General features: G+C 50.3%; 1 protein-coding gene and 1 non-coding gene across 8 annotated transcripts; one reads left to right on the top strand and one right to left on the bottom strand.

Moving 5' to 3' along the window:
- Nucleotides 1–687: 687 nt before the first annotated feature.
- LOC111751404 (U6 spliceosomal RNA) lies at nucleotides 688–792 on the bottom strand. Its single transcript, XR_002786468.1, has one exon. It is a non-coding gene; the product is annotated as a U6 spliceosomal RNA (small nuclear RNA).
- A 1123-nt stretch (nucleotides 793–1915) lies between these two features.
- ZMYM3 (zinc finger MYM-type containing 3) lies at nucleotides 1916–17573 on the top strand. 7 transcript variants are annotated; one of them, XM_064278528.1, is made up of 25 exons: nucleotides 1916–2048; nucleotides 4022–4707; nucleotides 5629–5672; nucleotides 6054–6126; nucleotides 6579–6873; nucleotides 7101–7278; nucleotides 7629–7847; nucleotides 8143–8293; nucleotides 8509–8624; nucleotides 8781–8867; nucleotides 8996–9146; nucleotides 9364–9536; nucleotides 9757–9922; nucleotides 10597–10694; nucleotides 10777–10939; nucleotides 11225–11340; nucleotides 11456–11630; nucleotides 11814–11960; nucleotides 12323–12426; nucleotides 12740–12908; nucleotides 13225–13376; nucleotides 13968–14082; nucleotides 14619–14873; nucleotides 15866–15983; nucleotides 16101–17573. In XM_064278528.1, exons 2-25 carry the CDS (start codon nucleotides 4041–4043, stop codon nucleotides 16291–16293), a joined length of 4125 nt encoding a protein of 1374 aa, XP_064134598.1. In that variant the 5' UTR covers nucleotides 1916–2048; nucleotides 4022–4040; the 3' UTR covers nucleotides 16294–17573. The 7 variants fall into 7 exon arrangements, with proteins under 7 accessions (XP_064134598.1, XP_064134600.1, XP_064134603.1 ...); XM_064278530.1 differs by lacking the exon at nucleotides 1916–2048 and adding an exon at nucleotides 2431–2462; XM_064278533.1 differs by lacking the exon at nucleotides 1916–2048 and adding an exon at nucleotides 2951–3096 and having other exon boundaries at nucleotides 6060–6126.
- Nucleotides 17574–19664: the final 2091 nt, after the last annotated feature.

Below are 19664 nucleotides of genomic sequence, written 5' to 3'. Positions count from 1 at the left end.
TGGACTACTAGCCGAAAGGTTGACGGTTGGAAGCTACTCAGAGGTGCATTGCAAGACAGGCCTGGCAATCTGCTTCCATTAAGATTACAGCCAAGAAAATCCTATGGAGCAGCTCTACTCTGCACATACGGGGTCGCCATGAATTGGAATCGACTAAATAGCAACCAACAACAACAATGCAAAAAATTATTTTTTAAATTCATGTATTCCCACTACACAGAGATAATTACTCTTAATGTTTTGAAGTATTCAGTCCTTTTCTATGTATACATGTAATATAAGATTTTTCTACAAAATTAGAATATTTCAACTCCTTTTTTCTCACTTAACATTATATCATGAGCCTTTTCGTATATCATTAGTTTCTTCAAATGTGGTTGTTAATGACTATATCCATTGTGTGAATGCACCAAAACTGATTTAATCAATTCCCTAGTATTGGACACTTAGATTGTTTCCTCATCTTTTTTTTTTTAATTGTGCTCTAAGTGAAAGTTTACAAATCAAGTCAGTCTGTCATACAAAAACTTATACCCACCTTGCTGTGTACTCCTAGCTGCTCTCCCCCAATAAGACAGCACACTCCTCCTCTCCACCCTGTATCCCCCGTGTCCATTCAACCAGTTCCTGTCCTCCTCTGCCGTCTCATCTCACCTTCAGACAGAAGCTGCCCACATAGTCTCATGTAAAAATATGGAATGCTTCAGGAATTTGTGTGTCATCCTTGTGCAGGGGCCATGCTAATCTTCTCTGTATAGTTCCTATTTTAGTAAATGTATTGCCGAAGCAAGCACTCCTCATCTCTGTTTTAAAGATGTTGAAACCCAGTGACTTGACAAGTAACTTGTCCAAAGTCATCTGGCTAAAAATTGGGTAGAGTTTAGATTGCAATCCTGGTCTGACTCCAGAACCCACACACTTTTTTACCCCACCACACTGCCTCTTCCAAAACCAAAATAAAACCAAACCTGTTGCCATCGATTCCGACTCATAGCAACCCTATAAGACAGAGTAGAACTGCCCCATAGGATTTCCAAGGAGCGGCTGGTGGATTCAAACTGCCAACCTTTTGGTTAGCAGCTGTAGCACTTAATCACTGCACCACCAGGGCTCTGTACACTGCCTTTAGAATTAATACTATACCATTAACCACTCCTTAATTGTCTCCCTTCAACTTGAAAGCTAGTGACCAGTCACTCTCCACAACCACAGTAGGGAAGGATTCAAACATGTGTTAATGAGGACAAGCAATACAAAAGAACTAGGTAGCCCAACTGAGATGAAACAAGCTGAAAAGTAAAGGCGGGGCACAAGGACATAAAAAGAAGCAGAAGATGGGAGATGGGTACACAGAATACTGATTAAGATAAAAAGAAAGCTGGGTTTGGGAAACCTAAAAGGAAAAAACTCTTTTATCTTTGTATACAGGAGACAGCAAAGATAACCTCAAGGCCATGTGGGAAACTAGGAAGGATAAGGTTTCTGGGAAAGTAAATGAGAAAAGGGAGGATAAAACTCCAGAGGACTATAGGGCTAGAAGAGGCTTGGCATGAGAAGGAGGAAAGGCCCGAGGGCAAAGAGGCAGGCCAGAGTAGGCACTGGACAGAGTCTACAGGTTCCTAAACCTCTGGCCAAACTCCCTTTAGTATCTCAGCTACTAAATGCTCCCCAGCCATTAAGGGCTGGAGAAAGGAAGCTGGGAGCAGGGATCGTAAAGTACTCTAACTATAAAGACGACTGAGAAGGGAGCTTTGCACGTATTTTTAAAGCACTTAGGCCTAATGTTAGTGCCCCTCCCCCCATCCCACCTCTCTAGCCTCAACCTCAGCCACACCCACATGTTAAGGACCATCCAGGAGGGGGAGTGTGAGTGTTTGCGCGCGTGCGTGTTCGAGGTATGAGAGGCTGAGAGACAGAGACCAAGACAAAAAGAGACCAGGAGAGAGAGAGCGCGTGAGGGAGAGAAGAAAGAGACGAAGATAGAGAGAGGAAGAGGGAGAGGGGGACAGAGAGAGAGAGACAGAAAGGAAGGAGAGCTATCGGTCCCGGTGAGGAAAACCACTCAAGAGATAATGCAGTGAGCTCCTGCAGGAGGACTCAGGGAGAAGATCCCAGAACTTACCCTTAGATCTTTAAGGGGGTGGTGGGGTGTTTGTGCAGGGCCTGGTTTTGGGGTCATCAGGCAGTAACGGTTACTGCATAGGCGTTGTCACTGAGCCAGAATCATTTAACCCGCCCTGGGTGGCTGGAGAACAAGCTTAAGACGCCCCATAACTGTGACTCTCAGACAGGTTGGGGGCCCGAGGCTGCAGACAAGGAGAGGAGGGGCACGTGAAGGCTGGGTCCCTGCCTCCCCCCACTCTCTGCTGTCACTCATTACCCCAACAGTCGCCCAGGGGGCGGGCCCTGAGGAGGTGGGGATGGGGGGGAGGGTAATCTTAGGCGCCTGCTGCATGGCGTAGGTAGGGATTGCTGAGGGGGACGGACGCGGGGGGCGGTTGTTGAACACGAGTGGGAAGAGAAGAGCGACACGGGGAGGGGGAGGGGACCGGGAACCATTTGAATGAGAGGAGGGGATCACGGGTAGAGTGGGCTCCAGAAGGTAGGGCAGGCACGGGTGTGACGGGGGCCAGACTCTTGGGCCAGGTAAGGGAAGCAGGTGCGTAGATCTGTGTTTTTTGTGGGTTAGTGGACTCGGCCCTTCATTGGAAAGAGGGTGCCACCTTTCCTGGGGGCGGGCTTCAAAGCTCCAGAGGCTATCTTTTCCTCCTCAACTAACGGGGCCCTTAGCGGGGCTCAAGCTCCATCTCCAACGACTAAGCTCCATTCCGCAATTTCCAGGCGGCCACTGGGCTGGGAGTCTCGCGCCGGGGGCCGGCGCTGTCTCGCGAGCCCCCTCCTCGAGCCAGCCAATGGGGTTGGTTGCTGACGCCGCCCGCCCGCCTGGTGCAGAGCGCTGGGTGCTGTGAGCGGCGCTGCCATTTAAAGGGGCCGCGACCCCTGTCCTGGCTGCTAGGGAGGGAGGTGGAGAAGGAGCGCGGGGCCGTTGCTGTCTGCAGTTCTAGGCTTGTAGCCGTTACACTAACCCTGCCGCAGGTAGGGGTCCGGCCTGATCAAGCCGAACCGAACCTGCAGGCGGGATTTTGCTGTAGCCTTGACCGGGGGGGGGTCTAAGGAGAGATCGTAGCTCCAAAATGTCTTCCTGTAAATGCCTGAGGTGGGGGGTGGGCAACAGAAGGGAGGACTGGGGGAGCAATGGGAAAGGGTGGACGGGTCTGAGGAAGTGGGCGACCCCGAAAGGTAAGGGGGGAGGGGTTAGGAAGGGCAGTTTGTGGGGGCGGGGGAAGGGCTGAGGGAGGACTAGGCAACGTGGGGAGGGGGGTGGGGCTAGACAGGGTGGGTAAAGACTGGGGAACTGGAGGGCTTTAGGGGAGTGGGAAGGAGATAGAAACTGAGATCGCGGGGGCGGGAAAGGCTCCTGGTGGCGCCGGCCCTAGGAGACTCTAAGGGGGCGTTCAGCCCGAGTTGGGGGTGTGTGAAAGGTAAGGGGGGGAGGGGAACTGGGAGTTGCAGCCGGGGGTGGGGGGGCAGGCGGGAGGGTGGAACGACCGACTGCCTGGTTAGTGTGGGCACAGGGCCAGGGCGGGGAACGCCTCTCTCCACAGGGGGCGCTGTATTGGGGGGGGGAGTGGTCATTTGGACTAAACCCGTTGCCTTTGCGGTCGAGTCTATTCCGACTGATAGCGACCCTATAGGACAGAGTAGAACTGCCCCATAGGGTTTCCAAGGAGCGGCTGGTGGATTCGAACTGTAGACCTTTTGGTTAGCAACCTTAAAGCTTAACCACCGCGCCACCAGGGCTCCTGTTTGTTCTAAAGCCAGTAGAAATGCTTGTCGGTTGTGTGTGGGGGCTGTTAATGTGAAATCCAAGTGGAAGATGGGGTGTGTCCCAGAGCCTATATAAGAAGGAATTCTGGCTAAGACCACCTCTTTTGCCTCCTCTTCTACCCCTAATCTACAGCCCATATCCAGCCATCCTCATGGACCCCAGTGATTTCCCCAGTCCATTTGACCCCTTGACCCTGCCAGAGAAGCCCCTGGCTGGAGACCTTCCAGTAGACATGGAATTTGGAGAAGATCTGCTGGAATCCCAGACTGCCCCAACTCGGGGATGGGCCCCCCCTGGCCCTTCTCCATCCTCGGGAGCCCTAGACCTCCTTGATACCCCTGCTGGCCTGGAAAAAGACCCTGGCGTCCTGGATGGAGCCACTGAGCTGCTGGGGCTGGGGGGACTGCTCTATAAAGCCCCCTCTCCCCCGGAGGTGGACCATGGTCCTGAGGGGACCCTTGCATGGGATGCGGGGGATCAGACCCTAGAGCCTGGACCAGGGGGCCAAACCCCTGAGGTGGTGCCACCTGACCCAGGGGCTGAGGCAAATCCCTCTTCACCTGAGGGGCTCCTAGAGCCTTTGGCTCCAGATTCTCCAATAACCCTGCAGTCCCCCCGTATTGAAGAAGAGGAGACCACCTCTATAACTACAGGGAGAAGGGGCTCCCCCGGGCAGGAGGAGGAGCTTCCTCAGGGACAACCACAGAGCCCCAATGGCCCCCCCAGCCCTTCAGTGGGAGAGACTCTGGGGGATGGAATCAACGGTTCTCAGACCAAACCTGGGGTCCCTAGCCCCCCTGCACACCCTTCCTTGCCAGGTAGGTTATTTAATCAGCTGGAAAACCAAGGCTGAGGAGAGGGTAGGGGTAAGGAGAGGTGGGCATGTATTTTGGGAAAAGTAGGGGAGGAGGAGGGTGGGGAAGGAGGACTTGGGGGTGGTGAAGAAGAGAAAGGAAAGTAGGGATGGGGGGAAGCCCAGGGGCCTTGGGGGAGAAGTAGGAATGAGGTGTCAGGGTGGGTTGGGAGGAGTGAATATGGTGGGAGAGGTTCCTTTTTTCTTACCCCAGTGAGCTTTTGGTGGCAGAATTTTTCCTTTAGGATTTGAGGAGGACACCAGGTTTCTTGGTTCTAGGATCTTTCTGGCTGTTTTATTCTAGATAGGAGCGGGGTTTCTAGGTTTGGTGAATGTTAACTTGATTCAAGAGCCATCAACAGTATAATGATTTCAGGGAAATGATAGAAATGCAGGATCCAAGATTGTGTCTGTGATGGGGAAGGGGCAGTGTGGACTTGAGAGGCTCTAGTTTCTCCCGCTCTTCCTAGTGGTATGTGCCTCTCCCACATACCACTGTGACCAAGGTCTTGGGGCTTATATAACCACCGAGGCCAGGTGAACTTACCCATACATTTATGTTTCTAGGTAATTGAATTTGTTTTTGTTGGTAAAATATATACTCTAGGTGTAAAGTGTATTTGTGTTTCCTTAACTCTCAATGCCTGGGGACTGAAAGCTGGTGGGGAGGATAGGTTTTTTTCTTATGGAGAATAGCTGCACCCCCACCCCCTTAGTACAGAGTCTGAGGTAACCCTGAAAGGGACCCCAAGAAGCAACAGGCACTCTGAGTTTTTCCTTTTAGTTCTGAGTAAGTTCTTCCCCAGGAATGGAGGCAGGGGTTGGGCCAGGTGAGGGTGGTGAGGGCAGGCTCAAGAATTTAGTCTGCCTTCTGCTTCCTTTGCAGGAGATGGCCTGACTGGGAAGGCCAGTGAGAAGCCGCCTGAGAGGGTGAGGGGGGGAGGGGAATGGAAGGAGTCTGGTTCCCCTGTAGCTCTGGGAAGGACAGACCCTTCATTTTCCCTCCCAGATGTTGTTCTGTGGAAGTGTGTGTGTGTGTGTGTGTGTGTTCTGTGGAAGTGTGTGTGTGTGTGTGTGTGTTGTTCTGTGGAAGTGTGTGTGTGTGTGTGTGTGTGTGGAGTTAGGAGGGAGGGAGCTCTTGTGTCTTCTTAAGGAGAAACTCCAGCCCCCTTTTCTTCCTTCCTCCTGGGCTAAAGGTCTCTACTCTCTTTTCCCCTCCCATCTCTATATCCCCCCAAACCCTGTACTAGTACAGCTGGCCCATTAGTCTGCCTCTGGTGTCAACTTTCCTCCCCTCCCCATGTTTCCAAGGTGCAGAAGAGAAGCGAGCGCGTTCGAAGAATAGAACCTCCAAAACCTGAGGTTGTGGATTCCACTGAGAGTAGTGAGTAGGACTTGAGAAAGTGTAATCTGGGAATTCTGGATGGGAGAAGAACAGAAAGTGGGATGCATCAGGGCATGAGTCTTCTAGCTCCTTTATTTCTGCTCCATGCAGACAGAGCATGAAGTGCCTATCTCTGCTATGGGTTGGCATGGGAACCAGGGACAGTGGGGGAAATTGAAAACGAGCAGTGAGGATGGAGAGCTTCCTGTTTCAGCTATGCCATCTCTGTTCCCAAATCTTCTCACATAGAGCCCTCCCTTCTTCTCCCTGGGATATTACAACCAAGGGAGTTAGCCACCAGTGGCTGAAGATACCAACGTAATGGGGAGAGGGGGTGTAAAGGCAAGAACAACGGAGATCCCAGTATCATAAGTGAACTGATTAACTACTGGTCCTGGGATGGGTGGAGACCTGGTTGGGTAGCCTTTTTTCACTGCTCCCCGCTTCCTCAGTTCCAGTATCAGATGAGGATTCTGATGCCATGGTAGATGACCCCAATGATGAGGACTTTGTGCCATTCCGGCCCCGGCGCTCTCCTCGCATGTCCCTGCGCTCAAGTGTGGCACAAAGGGCTGGGCGCTCTGCAGTGGGCACCAAGATGACTTGTGCACATTGCCGGACACCACTGCAGAAGGGGCAGACTGCCTACCAGCGCAAGGGACTGCCTCAGCTCTTTTGCTCTTCGTCCTGTCTCACCACTTTCTCCAAGAAGCCATCAGGCAAAAAGACCTGTACCTTCTGCAAGAAGTACGTGAGGGTCCTAGGGTGTGGGGAGGGCAGGGATCAGGCTGGGAGTAATGGATTAAGTCAGGGACTATGATGGAAGGAACCTAACGGAGTGGTGCTGGGAGACAGACAATTTAGGGAGTCAGAGAGTATTTGGCTCTGTGGTCACTGATCCCAGAGGAGGGTCGGAAGCTGATAAAATGAGGCGGTGGTACCGGGTGAATATTCAAACCTGTTCCCACCTTCAGGGAGATCTGGAACACCAAGGATTCGGTTGTGGCACAGACTGGTTCGGGAGGCTCGTTCCATGAGTTCTGCACGTCTGTTTGTCTCTCCCTGTATGAGGCCCAGCAACAGCGTCCACTCCCCCAGTCTGGGGATCCTGCCGATGCCACTCGTTGCAGCATATGCCAGAAGACTGGAGAGGTGAGGAAGCTTGATGGGGGCTGATTTACAGAGCCTGGCCTTCCCTGACCTGCCCCTCGTATCCTGGGGCTGCAGGGGCCAGGCCCTGTGGAAAAGGGGGAGTGGGGAGGAAAGGCAGCCATCATGAGGGAGCATATTCAAGGATAGAGCTTCTCCAGGATGTATGCAGCTGGCCTTCCTTGCCTCCCAGGACCTCACCATCAAGTCGGCAGCCTGATGTGCAGGTTGGGGGGTCCCTGGGCCCATTGTCTGCTGTGAAGGTCTAGGGTGAGATGGGGATATGTCCTTGTGTTGGGGTGGGTGGTAGTGACCGATCCCTAGCTCAGGATATGTGTGTGTGTGTGTGGCAGGTCCTGCATGAGGTCAGCAATGGCAGCGTGGTGCACCGACTCTGCAGCGATTCTTGTTTCTCCAAATTTCGGGCCAACAAGGGACTAAAAACCAACTGTTGTGACCAGTGTGGGGCTTACATCTACACCAAGACCGGGAGCCCTGGCCCCGAGCTCCTCTTCCATGAGGGCCAGCAAAAGCGGTTCTGCAACACAACCTGCTTGGGGGCGTACAAGAAGGTGGGGCCGAGGGAGTAGTGAATTAGAGGGCTTTAGAAGGGGGTGCGGTTCTTGGGTGATAAATAAAGGTGCCTGATGGGTCGAGGGCTGGGAGAAATAAAAAAAAAATAAATAAAGGGGGTTTCAATTGTATCTGTTATGTTTTATTTTTTAAGCTGGCTGGTGGATACACAGGTCTTTGTTATATCATCATCTATACTTTTTTGTATGCCTGAATATTTCATGTTTAAAAAATTTAAAAAATAAAAGCGAAGGGACAAACCCAGCCTCAGCCTCTCCTTCCCCATCCTCACAGAAAAACACACGTGTGTACCCATGTGTCTGGTGCAAGACCCTGTGTAAGAACTTTGAGATGCTATCACATGTGGATCGTAATGGCAAGACCAGCTTGTTCTGTTCCCTGTGCTGTACCACTTCTTACAAAGTGAAGCAGGCAGGGCTCACTGGTAGGTGCAAAGCCCTCTTCTCTGAGACCCTTGCTGGCCTTCCTTCTACCTCCCGTACTCCCCTCTTCTGAAGTAATCCCTGCTGCCCAACCTCAGCCCCAACCACGTCTTCCGTGGATTTCCTGTTCCATCTCTGCACTGCCTTACACCTTCTGTGTACTCTCTCTCCTTTTCTCTCTTTCTCTCCCCCCTCTTTCTTTCTCACTATGCCCCAGGCCCTCCCCGACCCTGCAGCTTCTGCCGCCGCAGCCTCTCTGACCCCTGTTACTACAACAAGGTTGATCGCACAGTCTACCAGTTCTGCAGCCCCAGCTGCTGGACCAAGTTCCAGGTACTCGAGACCCTGGACCAGGGATAAAGGGTGTGGCAACAGAGAGAGGGTAGGAGAATTGGGGTAGGTAGGCCTGGGCAGAGCAAAGAACAAGCCGGACTCCCCCTCCCCACACACACATCTTGCCCCTCCCTTACTTGTCTTCCTTCCCTCCAGCGCACAAGCCCTGAGGGGGGCATTCACCTGAGCTGCCACTACTGCCACAGCCTCTTCAGTGGCAAGCCTGAGGTTTTGGACTGGCAGGTAAGACCCCTACCCCACCCACATCTTGCCACACAACCAGACATCTTTCTGAAGGGGTCCTTTTATTTGACTCCTGCCAGGTCCAAATGTCACAGCTCTGTCCTTCCTGCCCTGTGCCCCTACCCCAGGACCAGGTGTTCCAATTCTGCTGCCGTGATTGCTGTGAGGACTTTAAGCGGCTTCGCGGTGTGGTGTCCCAGTGTGAGCACTGCCGGCAGGAGAAACTCCTGCATGAGAAACTCCGATTCAGTGGGGTGGAAAAGAGCTTCTGCAGCGAAGGTAAGGACATGGGAATGGCAGAAGGCCCTGCACCTCATAGCTGTGGAGAAGGGAGGGGCAGGGTTTTCTGCTCAGCATGCTCTACCCCTGTCCGTCTAAGGCTTTGGGCAGAGGCAGTGTTTAGGTCTTTAGAGAGGTTTCAGGTGCAGCACCTTTAAAATGTTGGGTCTCAAACCCTCGGGTGTCTCTAGACCCTTTCCTGTGTCCCTCTTTCCAGGCTGTGTGCTGCTGTACAAACAGGACTTCACTAAGAAGCTGGGCTTGTGCTGCATCACTTGTACCTACTGCTCCCAGACCTGCCAGCGTGGAGTCACTGAGCAACTGGATGGCAGCACCTGGGACTTTTGCAGTGAGGACTGTAAGAGCAAGTACCTGTTGTGGTATTGCAAGGTAAGGAGTACCAGCAGGTTAGAAAGGAGGGAAAGGGGGCAGTAGGGAACATGGACTGTTGTACTGTCCAATTAGGGTATGGACAGATCTCTAGAGTGAGGTGAGGAGGGGGGGCGTCTAGCTGGCTCAATCTCTAGAGGGAGGAGCCTGGCTTAGGCCAGGGGAAAGGGCCCGGCATATTTTAGGAAGGTGGATCTAATCTTCCTGTCGATACCCTCAGGCTGCCCGGTGCCATGCCTGTAAACGCCAGGGGAAGCTGCTGGAGACCATCCACTGGCGTGGGCAGATCCGTCATTTCTGCAACCAGCAGTGTCTGCTGCGCTTCTACAGCCAGCAGAACCAACCCAACTTGGATACCCAGAGTGGGCCTGAGAGCCTCCTGAACAGTGAGTCCAGGGCAGAGGGCACACTCTGTTAGACCTGGGCTAGAATCTTCTAATCCTAGGCCCAACACCTTTCTCCTTCCTCTATTGCTTTCACCTCATCCCTAGCCAGACCTCCTGATACTATGTTCTCATTTAGCTTGTGAAGCCTGTAAGTAGTAGAGAAGGTCTTGTTTTAAAATTCTTAAGAGTTAGATTCTTCTGGTTTTCAATAGAGGATATATTTTTAGGGAACAGTTGGCTTGCCCAGGTAGGATGGGGCATGGGGTGGGGCTGTGGTAACCGTGATTCTAGTTTTCAGAGAGAAGGAAGTATCATCATAAGCTGTACTTTTAGTGAGATTGAGGAATGTTGTTGGTTCTTGACCATTACCCCTGCTCCTCTGGAACTCTAGGAGTACCAAACTCTTGAGGGGTATCTGAATGGAAGGCCTCAAAGTGTGGGTTATTGGAAAAAATGCAATATTTTGTATTCTTCTTGGCATCCAGGAACAAAGAATCTTCTTGGCCACTATTGCTGGGGCTTAGAGAAGACTAGGCCTGGGGTGATGAGGAAGGGAAATCCTAGACTTCCATTTATATCGGGTGTACCTCTTAATGAAGCTCTCCTGGAACAGGGTTGATGAAAATGCAGAGCTAGTTCCTCAGATGTGAACATTCATTTGTTTGGATCTGCAGGTCAGTCTCCTGAGTCGAAGCCCCAGACACCCTCTCAAACCAAAGTGGAGAACAGCAACACAGTGAGGACGTCAGAGGAAAATGGGAATTTGGGCAAGGTCGTGGCAAAAGCCAAGGGTGAGGATAATCTCAGAGGAGGGTAAGGTAGTTGGCAGCACTGACAGTCCTTTATTTCTGCAGATCCCAGCTAAGACTCGATCAGCTCCAACTGCTCCCCCTCCACCTCCACCCCCACCGCCCCCAGCAACACCCCGCAAAAACAAAGCTGCCATGTGTAAGCCACTGATGCAGAATCGGGGGGTCTCCTGCAAGGTGGAGATGAAATCCAAAGGGAGTCAGACAGGTGAGCTAGGGGACCTAGACACCACAGGCTGTATTTTGTAGTCCTAGGCCTCCATCCCTGTACCTGGGAGCTAGATAGGGGGATTTTTTTAGTTGGCTGAAATGAAGTATGATGTATGTGGTTGTCCTAGAATCCCAGAGTTGTCTCTCAACCTTTGGTTCGAGGGCAGTTTTTGACACTGGGCATGTGTGGTAGAGCTTTTGGGAGTGGCCAGCAAACATCATCACGTCCTGGGTAGGGTGGCTTCAATCTAGCAGAAGCTCTGAGGAGAGCCTTTCTTGTCAGCAGAAGAGTGGAAGCCACAGGTGATCGTGTTGCCCATCCCAGTGCCCATCTTTGTGCCAGTGCCTATGCATCTGTACTGCCAGAAAGTCCCAGTGCCTTTCTCAATGCCTATCCCGGTAAGTTTCCCCGCCCTTCCAGAATTGAGACCCACCACTTCCCTCTACTCTCGTTAGCTGTCTCTCTCATCTCCTGGTATGGTCCTTGGCATTTAGTTGGGATTTGTGCCTCCAGGTCCCTGTGCCCATGTTCCTGCCCACTACTTTGGAAAGCACAGACAAGATTGTGGAGACAATTGAGGAGCTGAAGGTGAAGATCCCTTCCAACCCTTTGGAGGCCGACATCCTGGCTATGGCAGAAATGATTGCAGAGGCTGAGGAGTTAGACAAGGCCTCATCTGACCTTTGTGGTATGCCATGGACAGCGGCGTTGAGGGAGACAGGGTGATACCAGTCTGCCTCTGCCTAAGGGGGTGGAGAATGGTGATCTTGGTACCTAGCAGAATGGGGAAGTATTTGGGATCAACCCCTGGAAATCTGTGAGGGTGCTGGGAAGTAGCTGCAATGACTGTGCCAGTTTCTCTGACTCCCAGACCTTGTGAGCAACCAGAGTGCAGAGGGACTTCTAGAAGACTGTGACCTGTTTGGGCCAGCTCGAGATGATGTTTTGGCCATGGCTGTCAAGATGGCCAATGTCTTGGATGAGCCTGGGCAAGACTTGGAGGCAGACTTTCCCAAAAGTGAGTAAGATTCAAGGCCTGCTCACTGAGTACCAGTAGCATTCATGCCATCAGAAAGGGAGTATTCCTTGTGACCCTGAGCATGATCCTGAGCAGTGTTCCTTGTGACCCTGAGACAGAAGGTTCCCATAGGGAGTAGTGCCAGAGATACCAGGACAGGTCTACTGTTTTAAACTTCTGATTCTTGATTTTGTGCCTCTGAGCATGTTTTTGATGTAGCTTTCTGGTTCCTCTTGAATAAAATGAAGCTGTCTGAGAGGCTCATCTTGAGTCAAGTGGGCAAGTAGCAGGGGTGCGGAGGGAGGAGTACAGGGTTAATATATTAAGCATTGAATTTTTTTTTTTTGTTTCTCTTCTGTTAGATCCTTTGGACATTAACCCCAGTGTGGACTTCCTCTTTGACTGTGGTCTGGTGGGGCCTGAGGACGTGTCTACTGAACAAGACCTACCCCGAACCGTGAGGAAGGTGAGGGCTGGGGCTGCTGTATCCACAAAAGAAGGATGGAGGCCCAAAGGGGAGGGAGTGCTGTCTTAGCCAAGCCAGCAACCTCAGTTTGACCTTCCCTAACCACCTTTTTCCACCACCATGAGTACTGAGATATAGCCAAACTTTGCCCTCTCTCCAATTCACAACGTCCTCAAAGCTATTCCTGGGGCTCTGTGCTGTAGAAGTGTGCAGTGTTTTTCTAGCAGTCCCCTGGTGCTACATACTGTCTTGACTAGTTTCCATGGTGCCTCTGGTCTTACCCCCATGCCCCACTTCTTTCCTTTCTCCCCAGGGTCAAAAGCGGCTGGTGCTCTCAGAAAGCTGTTCCCGGGACTCTATGAGCAGCCAGCCTAGCTGTACTGGACTCAACTATTCATATGGTGTCAATGCTTGGAAGTGCTGGGTGCAGTCAAAATATGCCAATGGAGAAACCAGCAAGGGTGATGAGCTGCGCTTTGGCCGTAAGTGCCCAGGAGAGGAAGGCAGGGAGAGGGAGGAGGAGGAGGAAGGGGAAGGAGGGAGGGGCTGGAGCTGTGATTCAGCTGAAGATGCCTAGGAGTGATAAGGGTGAGATCACTTAAAGGATGCCCCGTGAAGATGGGGAGGAGTTGTAGAATGAAGGGTATGCTATCTGGTGTTTCAAAAGGCTGAGGGCTCTTTTTGTAATTGATGGGTTTGTTCAGGGAATGAAGATGAAGGGGTTAATGGTGGAGCTGAGAGAAAATCTCCCTGTGGAGTTCTCTTAATCTCATCCACCTCCACTACATATCACTGCAGCCAAACCCATGCGTATCAAAGAGGATATTCTGGCCTGCTCAGCTGCTGAGCTCAACTATGGCCTGGCCCAGTTTGTGAGAGAAATCACCCGACCCAACGGCGAACGATATGAACCTGACAGTATCTACTATCTGTGTCTTGGCATCCAGCAGGTACCTCTTGTACACCGCCTCACTTGTCCCTCACAGCAGGCAGGGTCCCACCAGAAATGATTTCTGTCCCACACCCTGTTCCTCACCTTGTCTCCTACCCTAAGCAGGCAGCTTGCCTTTAATCTCCTACCCCAAATAGGACAAGAGATGGCAATACTCTTCTAAAATCAAAGCTGCATTTCAGGACTAGTGGCCAAGGAGCAGTTTTCATTGCTATCTGGGTCCCCTTTTTAATCCCTAAACCCACTTTAAGAGGGGAGGCATGGGCAGAGTTGGGCTTCTTGAGTGGTGGGGTAATGTTTAGTTCCCACTGGGAGAAATAAGCCATGTACCAGCTGACAAGGGGGCCTGAGCTTCTGAGGAACCAGTTGTGACACATCTACAAGCCTCCTTCTCTTACAGCAAAGCCTTGCTACCTGAGAGTTGTAGGTATACCTGGGGAAAAGCACTCAGGGTCACCTAATCAGGAAACTGTTTCTCATAGTCTCCTAACTATCAAGGACACCATTCTTGGGGCCTTTGGCATCATTGCCTTTCCTCTAGGATCTCGAATCTAGCTTTATGTACATCTCTCTTTTTTTCTTTCTCCAGTACTTGCTGGAAAATAACCGAATGGTGAACATTTTCACGGACCTTTACTACCTGACTTTTGTTCAAGAACTCAACAAGTCTCTAAGTACCTGGCAACCCACACTCCTCCCCAACAGTAAGGAATAGGGACTTAGCAACCCCTACATTCTTATCTCTATTCTTACAATACACCACTTCAAAAGACCTGTACTGTTTGGTGTGCCACTCTTCACAAAGGGTCCAAGGGTAGAGGCATGTAGCTGGATGCCTCAGGATTTAGCGCTAGAGGAGCAGGAGCCCCTATCTTTGAACATGAAGAGGGGATCAAAACTTAGGCCTGAAGAGCTGTTTCTGGGACTGAAAAAGATGGCCTGGGGCTGGGTGGTAAAGTAAAGAAAGAAAGCAAGAAGTTGTGGGACTCCTCAAGGTTTACATCTACCTACCTGTGATGAGAGGGAAGCTCCAAATGCAGTTGGAAACCGTAAGGAAAAATCCAGTCCTTGTATATAGTCAACTGTAGCAGGGTGTCAGGGTTTTCTGTACAGTGGTCACTCACTGAGTGAGTAATGTGTAGTAGATGCTTGTGAGGAGAAACATCTGGGATGAGAAGTGGTTGGGCTTGTGTAGTAAGTAGATCACTCCTGACTGGTCCCTTCTCTTTCACCCTTGCAGATACAGTGTTCTCCCGAGTGGAGGAAGAGCACCTCTGGGAGTGTAAGCAGCTGGGGGTCTACTCACCCTTTGTCCTTCTCAATACCCTCATGTTCTTCAACACTAAGTTCTTCGGGCTGCAGACAGCTGAGGAACATATGCAGCTCTCTTTCACCAATGTGGTGCGGCAGTCCCGCAAGTGTACCACCCCTCGGGGCACCACCAAGGTGGTGAGCATCCGCTACTACGCTCCAGTCCGCCAGAGGAAAGGGCGAGGTAGGAGACTGCCCTCCTCGCCTTTACTTTTTTACCCTTCTCTGCTTTTACCTTCTGTGCCCCACCATAACTGCCTGGTTGGCCTTCTCCATTGCCACTACTTTCCCTATCCTTCCATTTCTGCATTTGCAGAAAAGCTGAAAAACTCCAGTCCTTCAATCTGATGGGCAGCAGCTGTTGCATAAACAGGAGGTCACTCGGCTGCCTGTTTTCCTTCTTTTTTCATTTCAAGGCAATTTACTTGCTTGCCTACTTGTTTTTTTAGGTGGTGGTCAGGTAGGAAGCTGTTGGGTATGTTTGCCTGTGGGGGAGAGTTGACAGAGTGGATGACAGGCTTTCTGTATTTCTTTGCTATTAGGAAACCCTGGTGGCATACTGGCTAAGTGCTATGGCTGTTAACCAAGAGGTTGGTGGTTGGAATCTGCCAGGCGCTCCTTGGAAATTCTACAGTGCAGTTCTACTCTGTCCTATAGGGTCGCTATGAGTTGGAATCGACCCGACGGCAGTGGGTTTTGTTTATTAGGCATAACAGGAAGTGCAGCTTGCTTTCTGTTCTTTCTGGCCCAGGAATCCTTGTCCTATCTGTGTGCAGCTCCCAAGGTCCCTTCTATGTACCTGAGCCTCTACCTCGACTGAGGTACAGAGGGCTGGGACCAATACTGTGTCTTTATCCCAGAAAGCAAGCCCAGCCTTACCATAGGGTCTGTTTTTGTCAGCTGGTCTAAGTTCTGTGATCAGCTCTTCAGGAAATCAACTTGAGGAAAATTATAGACATATTGGCAGCCAGAACCAGGGAGGGTTGTAGAGCAACACAGCTACAAGATGTTTGGTTGGTGTGGAGGAGAGACAACTGACTCATCTTCTGCCTTAATTTCTTTATGAGACTGTGTTTTATGTCCCGAGGCCCTCTCCCTGTGTCCTGGATTGAGCTCTTGGAGGTGACTCCTCGAGACTCTGCTCTTCTGAGTCTGAGTCACTTGCCTCCTCTACAGACACTGGTCCCGGGAAACGGAAGAGAGAAGATGAAGCCCCCGTCTTAGAGCAGCGTGAGAACCGTATGAATCCCCTTCGCTGCCCTGTCAAGTTCTATGAATTTTATCTCTCAAAATGGTGAGTTGGTGGGTTTGCAGGAATGTCATTAGCATGGGACCCAAAGGATCTACTTTGCCTTGATACTCATCTTCTGTACTACCACCCCCAACCCCACCCCCACCTCCACCATTGCAGTCCTGAAAGCCTCCGGACTCGCAACGATGTGTTCTACCTGCAACCTGAGCGGTCCTGCATCGCCGAGTCACCTCTCTGGTATTCTGTGATCCCCATGGACCGAAGCATGTTGGAGAGCATGCTTAATCGCATTCTGGCTGTGCGTGAGATTTATGAGGAGTTGAGTCGTCCTGGGGAGGAAGACCTGGACTGAGCCCATGTGCCATCCATATCCATCTTTCATACCAATGTTTGTCCTGTGGCTACATCCCTCAAGATGACTGGCCCAGGAGCCAATGCTACTCATTCTGAAGGGCCCTGACTACTCCTTTCTACTCACCCGTTCCCTGCCTTTCCTAGGAGCCCCTGGCTTTTACCTTCTTCCATACCACTGGACAACCTTGGGGCCTCAGTCTTCTGTACTCAGGGGCTGGTTTCCCAGTGATGGGCAAAAAACCAGCTCACTTAATTTTCTTTATGTTCAGAGTAAACCCCTCCTCCTGAGGCCAGACCCTGGGTAGAGTATTAATAGCTCTGGTGATCCTGTTGGCTTTGGGTTTCCTAACCCATCCCATGTAGGTCAAGCCCCTTGTTCCTAGGTTTGGCCCAGGGAAGAACCCAGCTGCCTTCTTTGTCCTGTGCCCACTTCCTTCCCTACTCTTCCCAAGTATCATGCTAAAAGGTCTTGTATGAAAGGTATGAAAGAAACTATGAAAGTAATGAGGGGACCATTTACCTAAAGCACAGGGCTTAGACACTTTTCTCTTCCCATGAGATACTTGGTCATGGGAACCCTCTCACCACCTTGTATCCCACCCCCTGCAAGCACCAACCCTTGGTGCTGCAATTTGAAAAACTTCCAAATGCATTTTTTTCCCCTCAAAGGCAGAAGATGACTCTAAGTATAGGCAGCAGACTCCTGGCCCCCTCAGTTTATGTATTTGTTTCTCTCGGCCATCTTAGGTTGGCATGAGCCATGGTGTCAACATGCTTAGCTCCCCTCTGTAACTGCCTCCCTTTAATTCAATGGACAGAGCTCCTAAGGCAAAAAAAACTACTTTCTGACTTGGGTTGGGGCTGGGTTCCCCACTCTTGTTCTTTCCCATCATAAGAGCCAGGCCAAGCCTGTGGGTGCCCTGGGTAATGCAAGATGGGATCTGTGGTCAAAGGTGAGGAGTTGTGGGCATGGGTCCTACCCTCATTGCCTACATCTTCCCTTTCCCATCTTGCCTTTGTAGTCCTAGAAAATGATTAGTGTCTGGTAAAGGGGGTACCCAGTTCTTTCCCTATTGGCTTTGCTGTTCCCCAGCCTTCTTTTTGTGTTTTTATAACTGTCATCAGTTTAGCCACTGTTTAAATTGTATATATTGTTCTGAGGCACCTGGCCTGTCCCTTCAGTGAGCCATGTCTGCCCTTGTGTTGTAGTGAAAAGCTGTCGTCAGGACTAATCTTCTGTCTCTGGAATTGTTCGTTTCAAATAAAGAGTTAAAATTGTCTTTTACTTTTTCTGAGGGAGGGAGAGGGGTATTGGGAGGGGTGAAGGATATAGAGGAGTAATGCTGGATAACTTCAAATCTCAAGGTGTAAAAGAGGGAAGTGTACCACCCCAGTTTGAGGATCATTTTTGCCCACATGAAACACCTCTCTGAATGACTCTGGTAGGAATATAGTCCTTTTTATGATAATTTTCTAAGCACTTAAGAAAAAAGGTATTCAACAGCCATCTATTGAGGACCTAATATGTTTAAAACCCTGAATTACATGCCTTAGAAAAGACTAAAATTGATTAGACCAGGACCCTATCCCCAGCAGGCTATGGGAGAGACAGACATAAATATCTAGTGCTATGGGACAGCAGAGATACAAGCAGTTTCAAGTATATGCGGAAGTTGAGTGAGGGTTCACTGAGGAAGGTGGCATTTAACCTGGGCCTCAGAGAGTAACAGAGGCCAGCACAAACAAAGGCATAGGGGCAAGAAAGTGCAAAGCTGAGATTTTCCAACCAGGGAGTGACAGGATTAGATCTGTTACTTTAGGGTAAAGATTCCTGGAACAATATAGAAGATAGGGGGCAGGGGCAGATCTGAAGGCTGGGAGACCAGTGGAAGGAGCGTGGCTAAAATTCCATGTGCCACAATGGGAATGTGGGGATAGGGATGGATTCAAAATTAAATTTAAGACATTTTGAAGGTCAATTTTACAGGATTTGATGAATGGGAATGGGGGTTTCAGGAGAGAGAAAAATTAAGAATGACTCCTAGGTTTCTAGCTTTGATGATGGGGAGCGTGATGGTGTCTTTAACCAAGATGAGAAACACAAAGGTAGAATTTTTTTGTTCTGTTGTTTGTTGGACCAGGGGTGGGTGGGAGGTTGATAATAAGTTCAAATTTTGATCATGTTAGGTTTATGATTTCATTGAGATACCCATGTAGTGGGCCATGCAACATGGTATAGTAGAAAGAACACCGAAACCCGAGTTTCCTATAATAGCTCTGCCACTAAAACTTGGGCAGGCCTACCTTTTTGATCCCTCACCTAAAAAGTGGATTCTTACTCTGCCCTGCTTTTCTCACAGAATTGTCGGGCAGGTCAGATGAGAAAATGGGTATGAAAGAGCAATATTGATGCTAGGCATTACCATATATACTGTTGTTATTAGTTGCCGTCAAGTTGATTTCAACTCATGGTGACCCCATGTGTGCAGGTAGAACTGCTCCATAGTTTTCTAGGCTGTGACCTTTCAGAAGCAGACTGACAGGCCTGTCTTCCGAGGCACCTCTGGGTGGGTTCGAATGACCAGCCTTTCAGCTAGTAGTCGAGGATTTAACTGGTTGTGCCACCCAGGGACCCCATATATACTAGGCAGTTGGAAATTTGAGTCTGAGGCTTGGAAGAGAGAAGAGGTGTACATTTAGACATCATCTGCAAAGGACTCCTAGCTGAAGCTCTGGAAATGCATAAGATTATTCCAAGGAAAAATAGAATGAAGAAAAAACAAAGGAAAAAAAAAACTGGCATCTTGGAGAATATCTCATTAACCAAAGAAAGGAATCAGAGAGGAGGAGGAGACCCAAATCTGCCAGATGCCAAAGGCATAACCACTTGATAAAAAGCTGTTCTCATAGCCCCAGCCAAAATGAAGTCTATTAAATTTGCCTCTACGGAAAGACACTAAATAAACAATAGATAAGTAGTAACTTTGGTGAAAGATAAGACAGTACACAATACTGGGGAAGCCAGCACAACTTGGCCAAGGCAAGGTCGCAGAAGCTCCACAGACACATCCAAACTCCCTAAGGGACCAAATTACTGGGCTGAGGGCTGGGGACCATGGTCTGAGGGGAACACCTAGCTCAATTGACATAACAGTTTATAAAGAAAATGTTCTATATCCTACTTGGGTGAGTAGTGTCTGGGATTTTAAAAGCTGGTGAGCAGCCATCTAAGATACTCCACTGGTTTCACCCCATCTGGAGCCAGGGAGAGTGAAGAAAACCAAAGATAGAAGGGAAAGATTAGTCCAAAGGACTAACGGACCACAACTACCACAGCCTCCACCAGACTGAGTCCAGCACAACTAGATG

Source organism: Loxodonta africana, chromosome X (genome assembly GCF_030014295.1).
Source record: "Loxodonta africana isolate mLoxAfr1 chromosome X, mLoxAfr1.hap2, whole genome shotgun sequence".
Taxonomy (NCBI): Eukaryota; Metazoa; Chordata; class Mammalia; order Proboscidea; family Elephantidae; genus Loxodonta; species Loxodonta africana.
Note: the sequence above shows the minus strand (reverse complement) of the source record. Positions and strands in the feature narration are given on the sequence as shown.

What these genes read in the sequence shown, in the direction of transcription:
- ZMYM3 (XM_064278528.1), top strand. Translation starts at nt 4,041, where the DNA reads ATGGACCCCAGTGATTTCCCCAGTCCATTTGACCCCTTGACCCTGCCA. An exon ending in CTTTCTCAATGCCTATCCCG is followed by an intron (nt 11,341 to 11,455) that starts GTAAGTTTCCCC and finishes TTGTGCCTCCAG; the next exon opens with GTCCCTGTGCCCATGTTCCT. An exon ending in ACCCACACTCCTCCCCAACA is followed by an intron (nt 14,083 to 14,618) that starts GTAAGGAATAGG and finishes TCACCCTTGCAG; the next exon opens with ATACAGTGTTCTCCCGAGTG.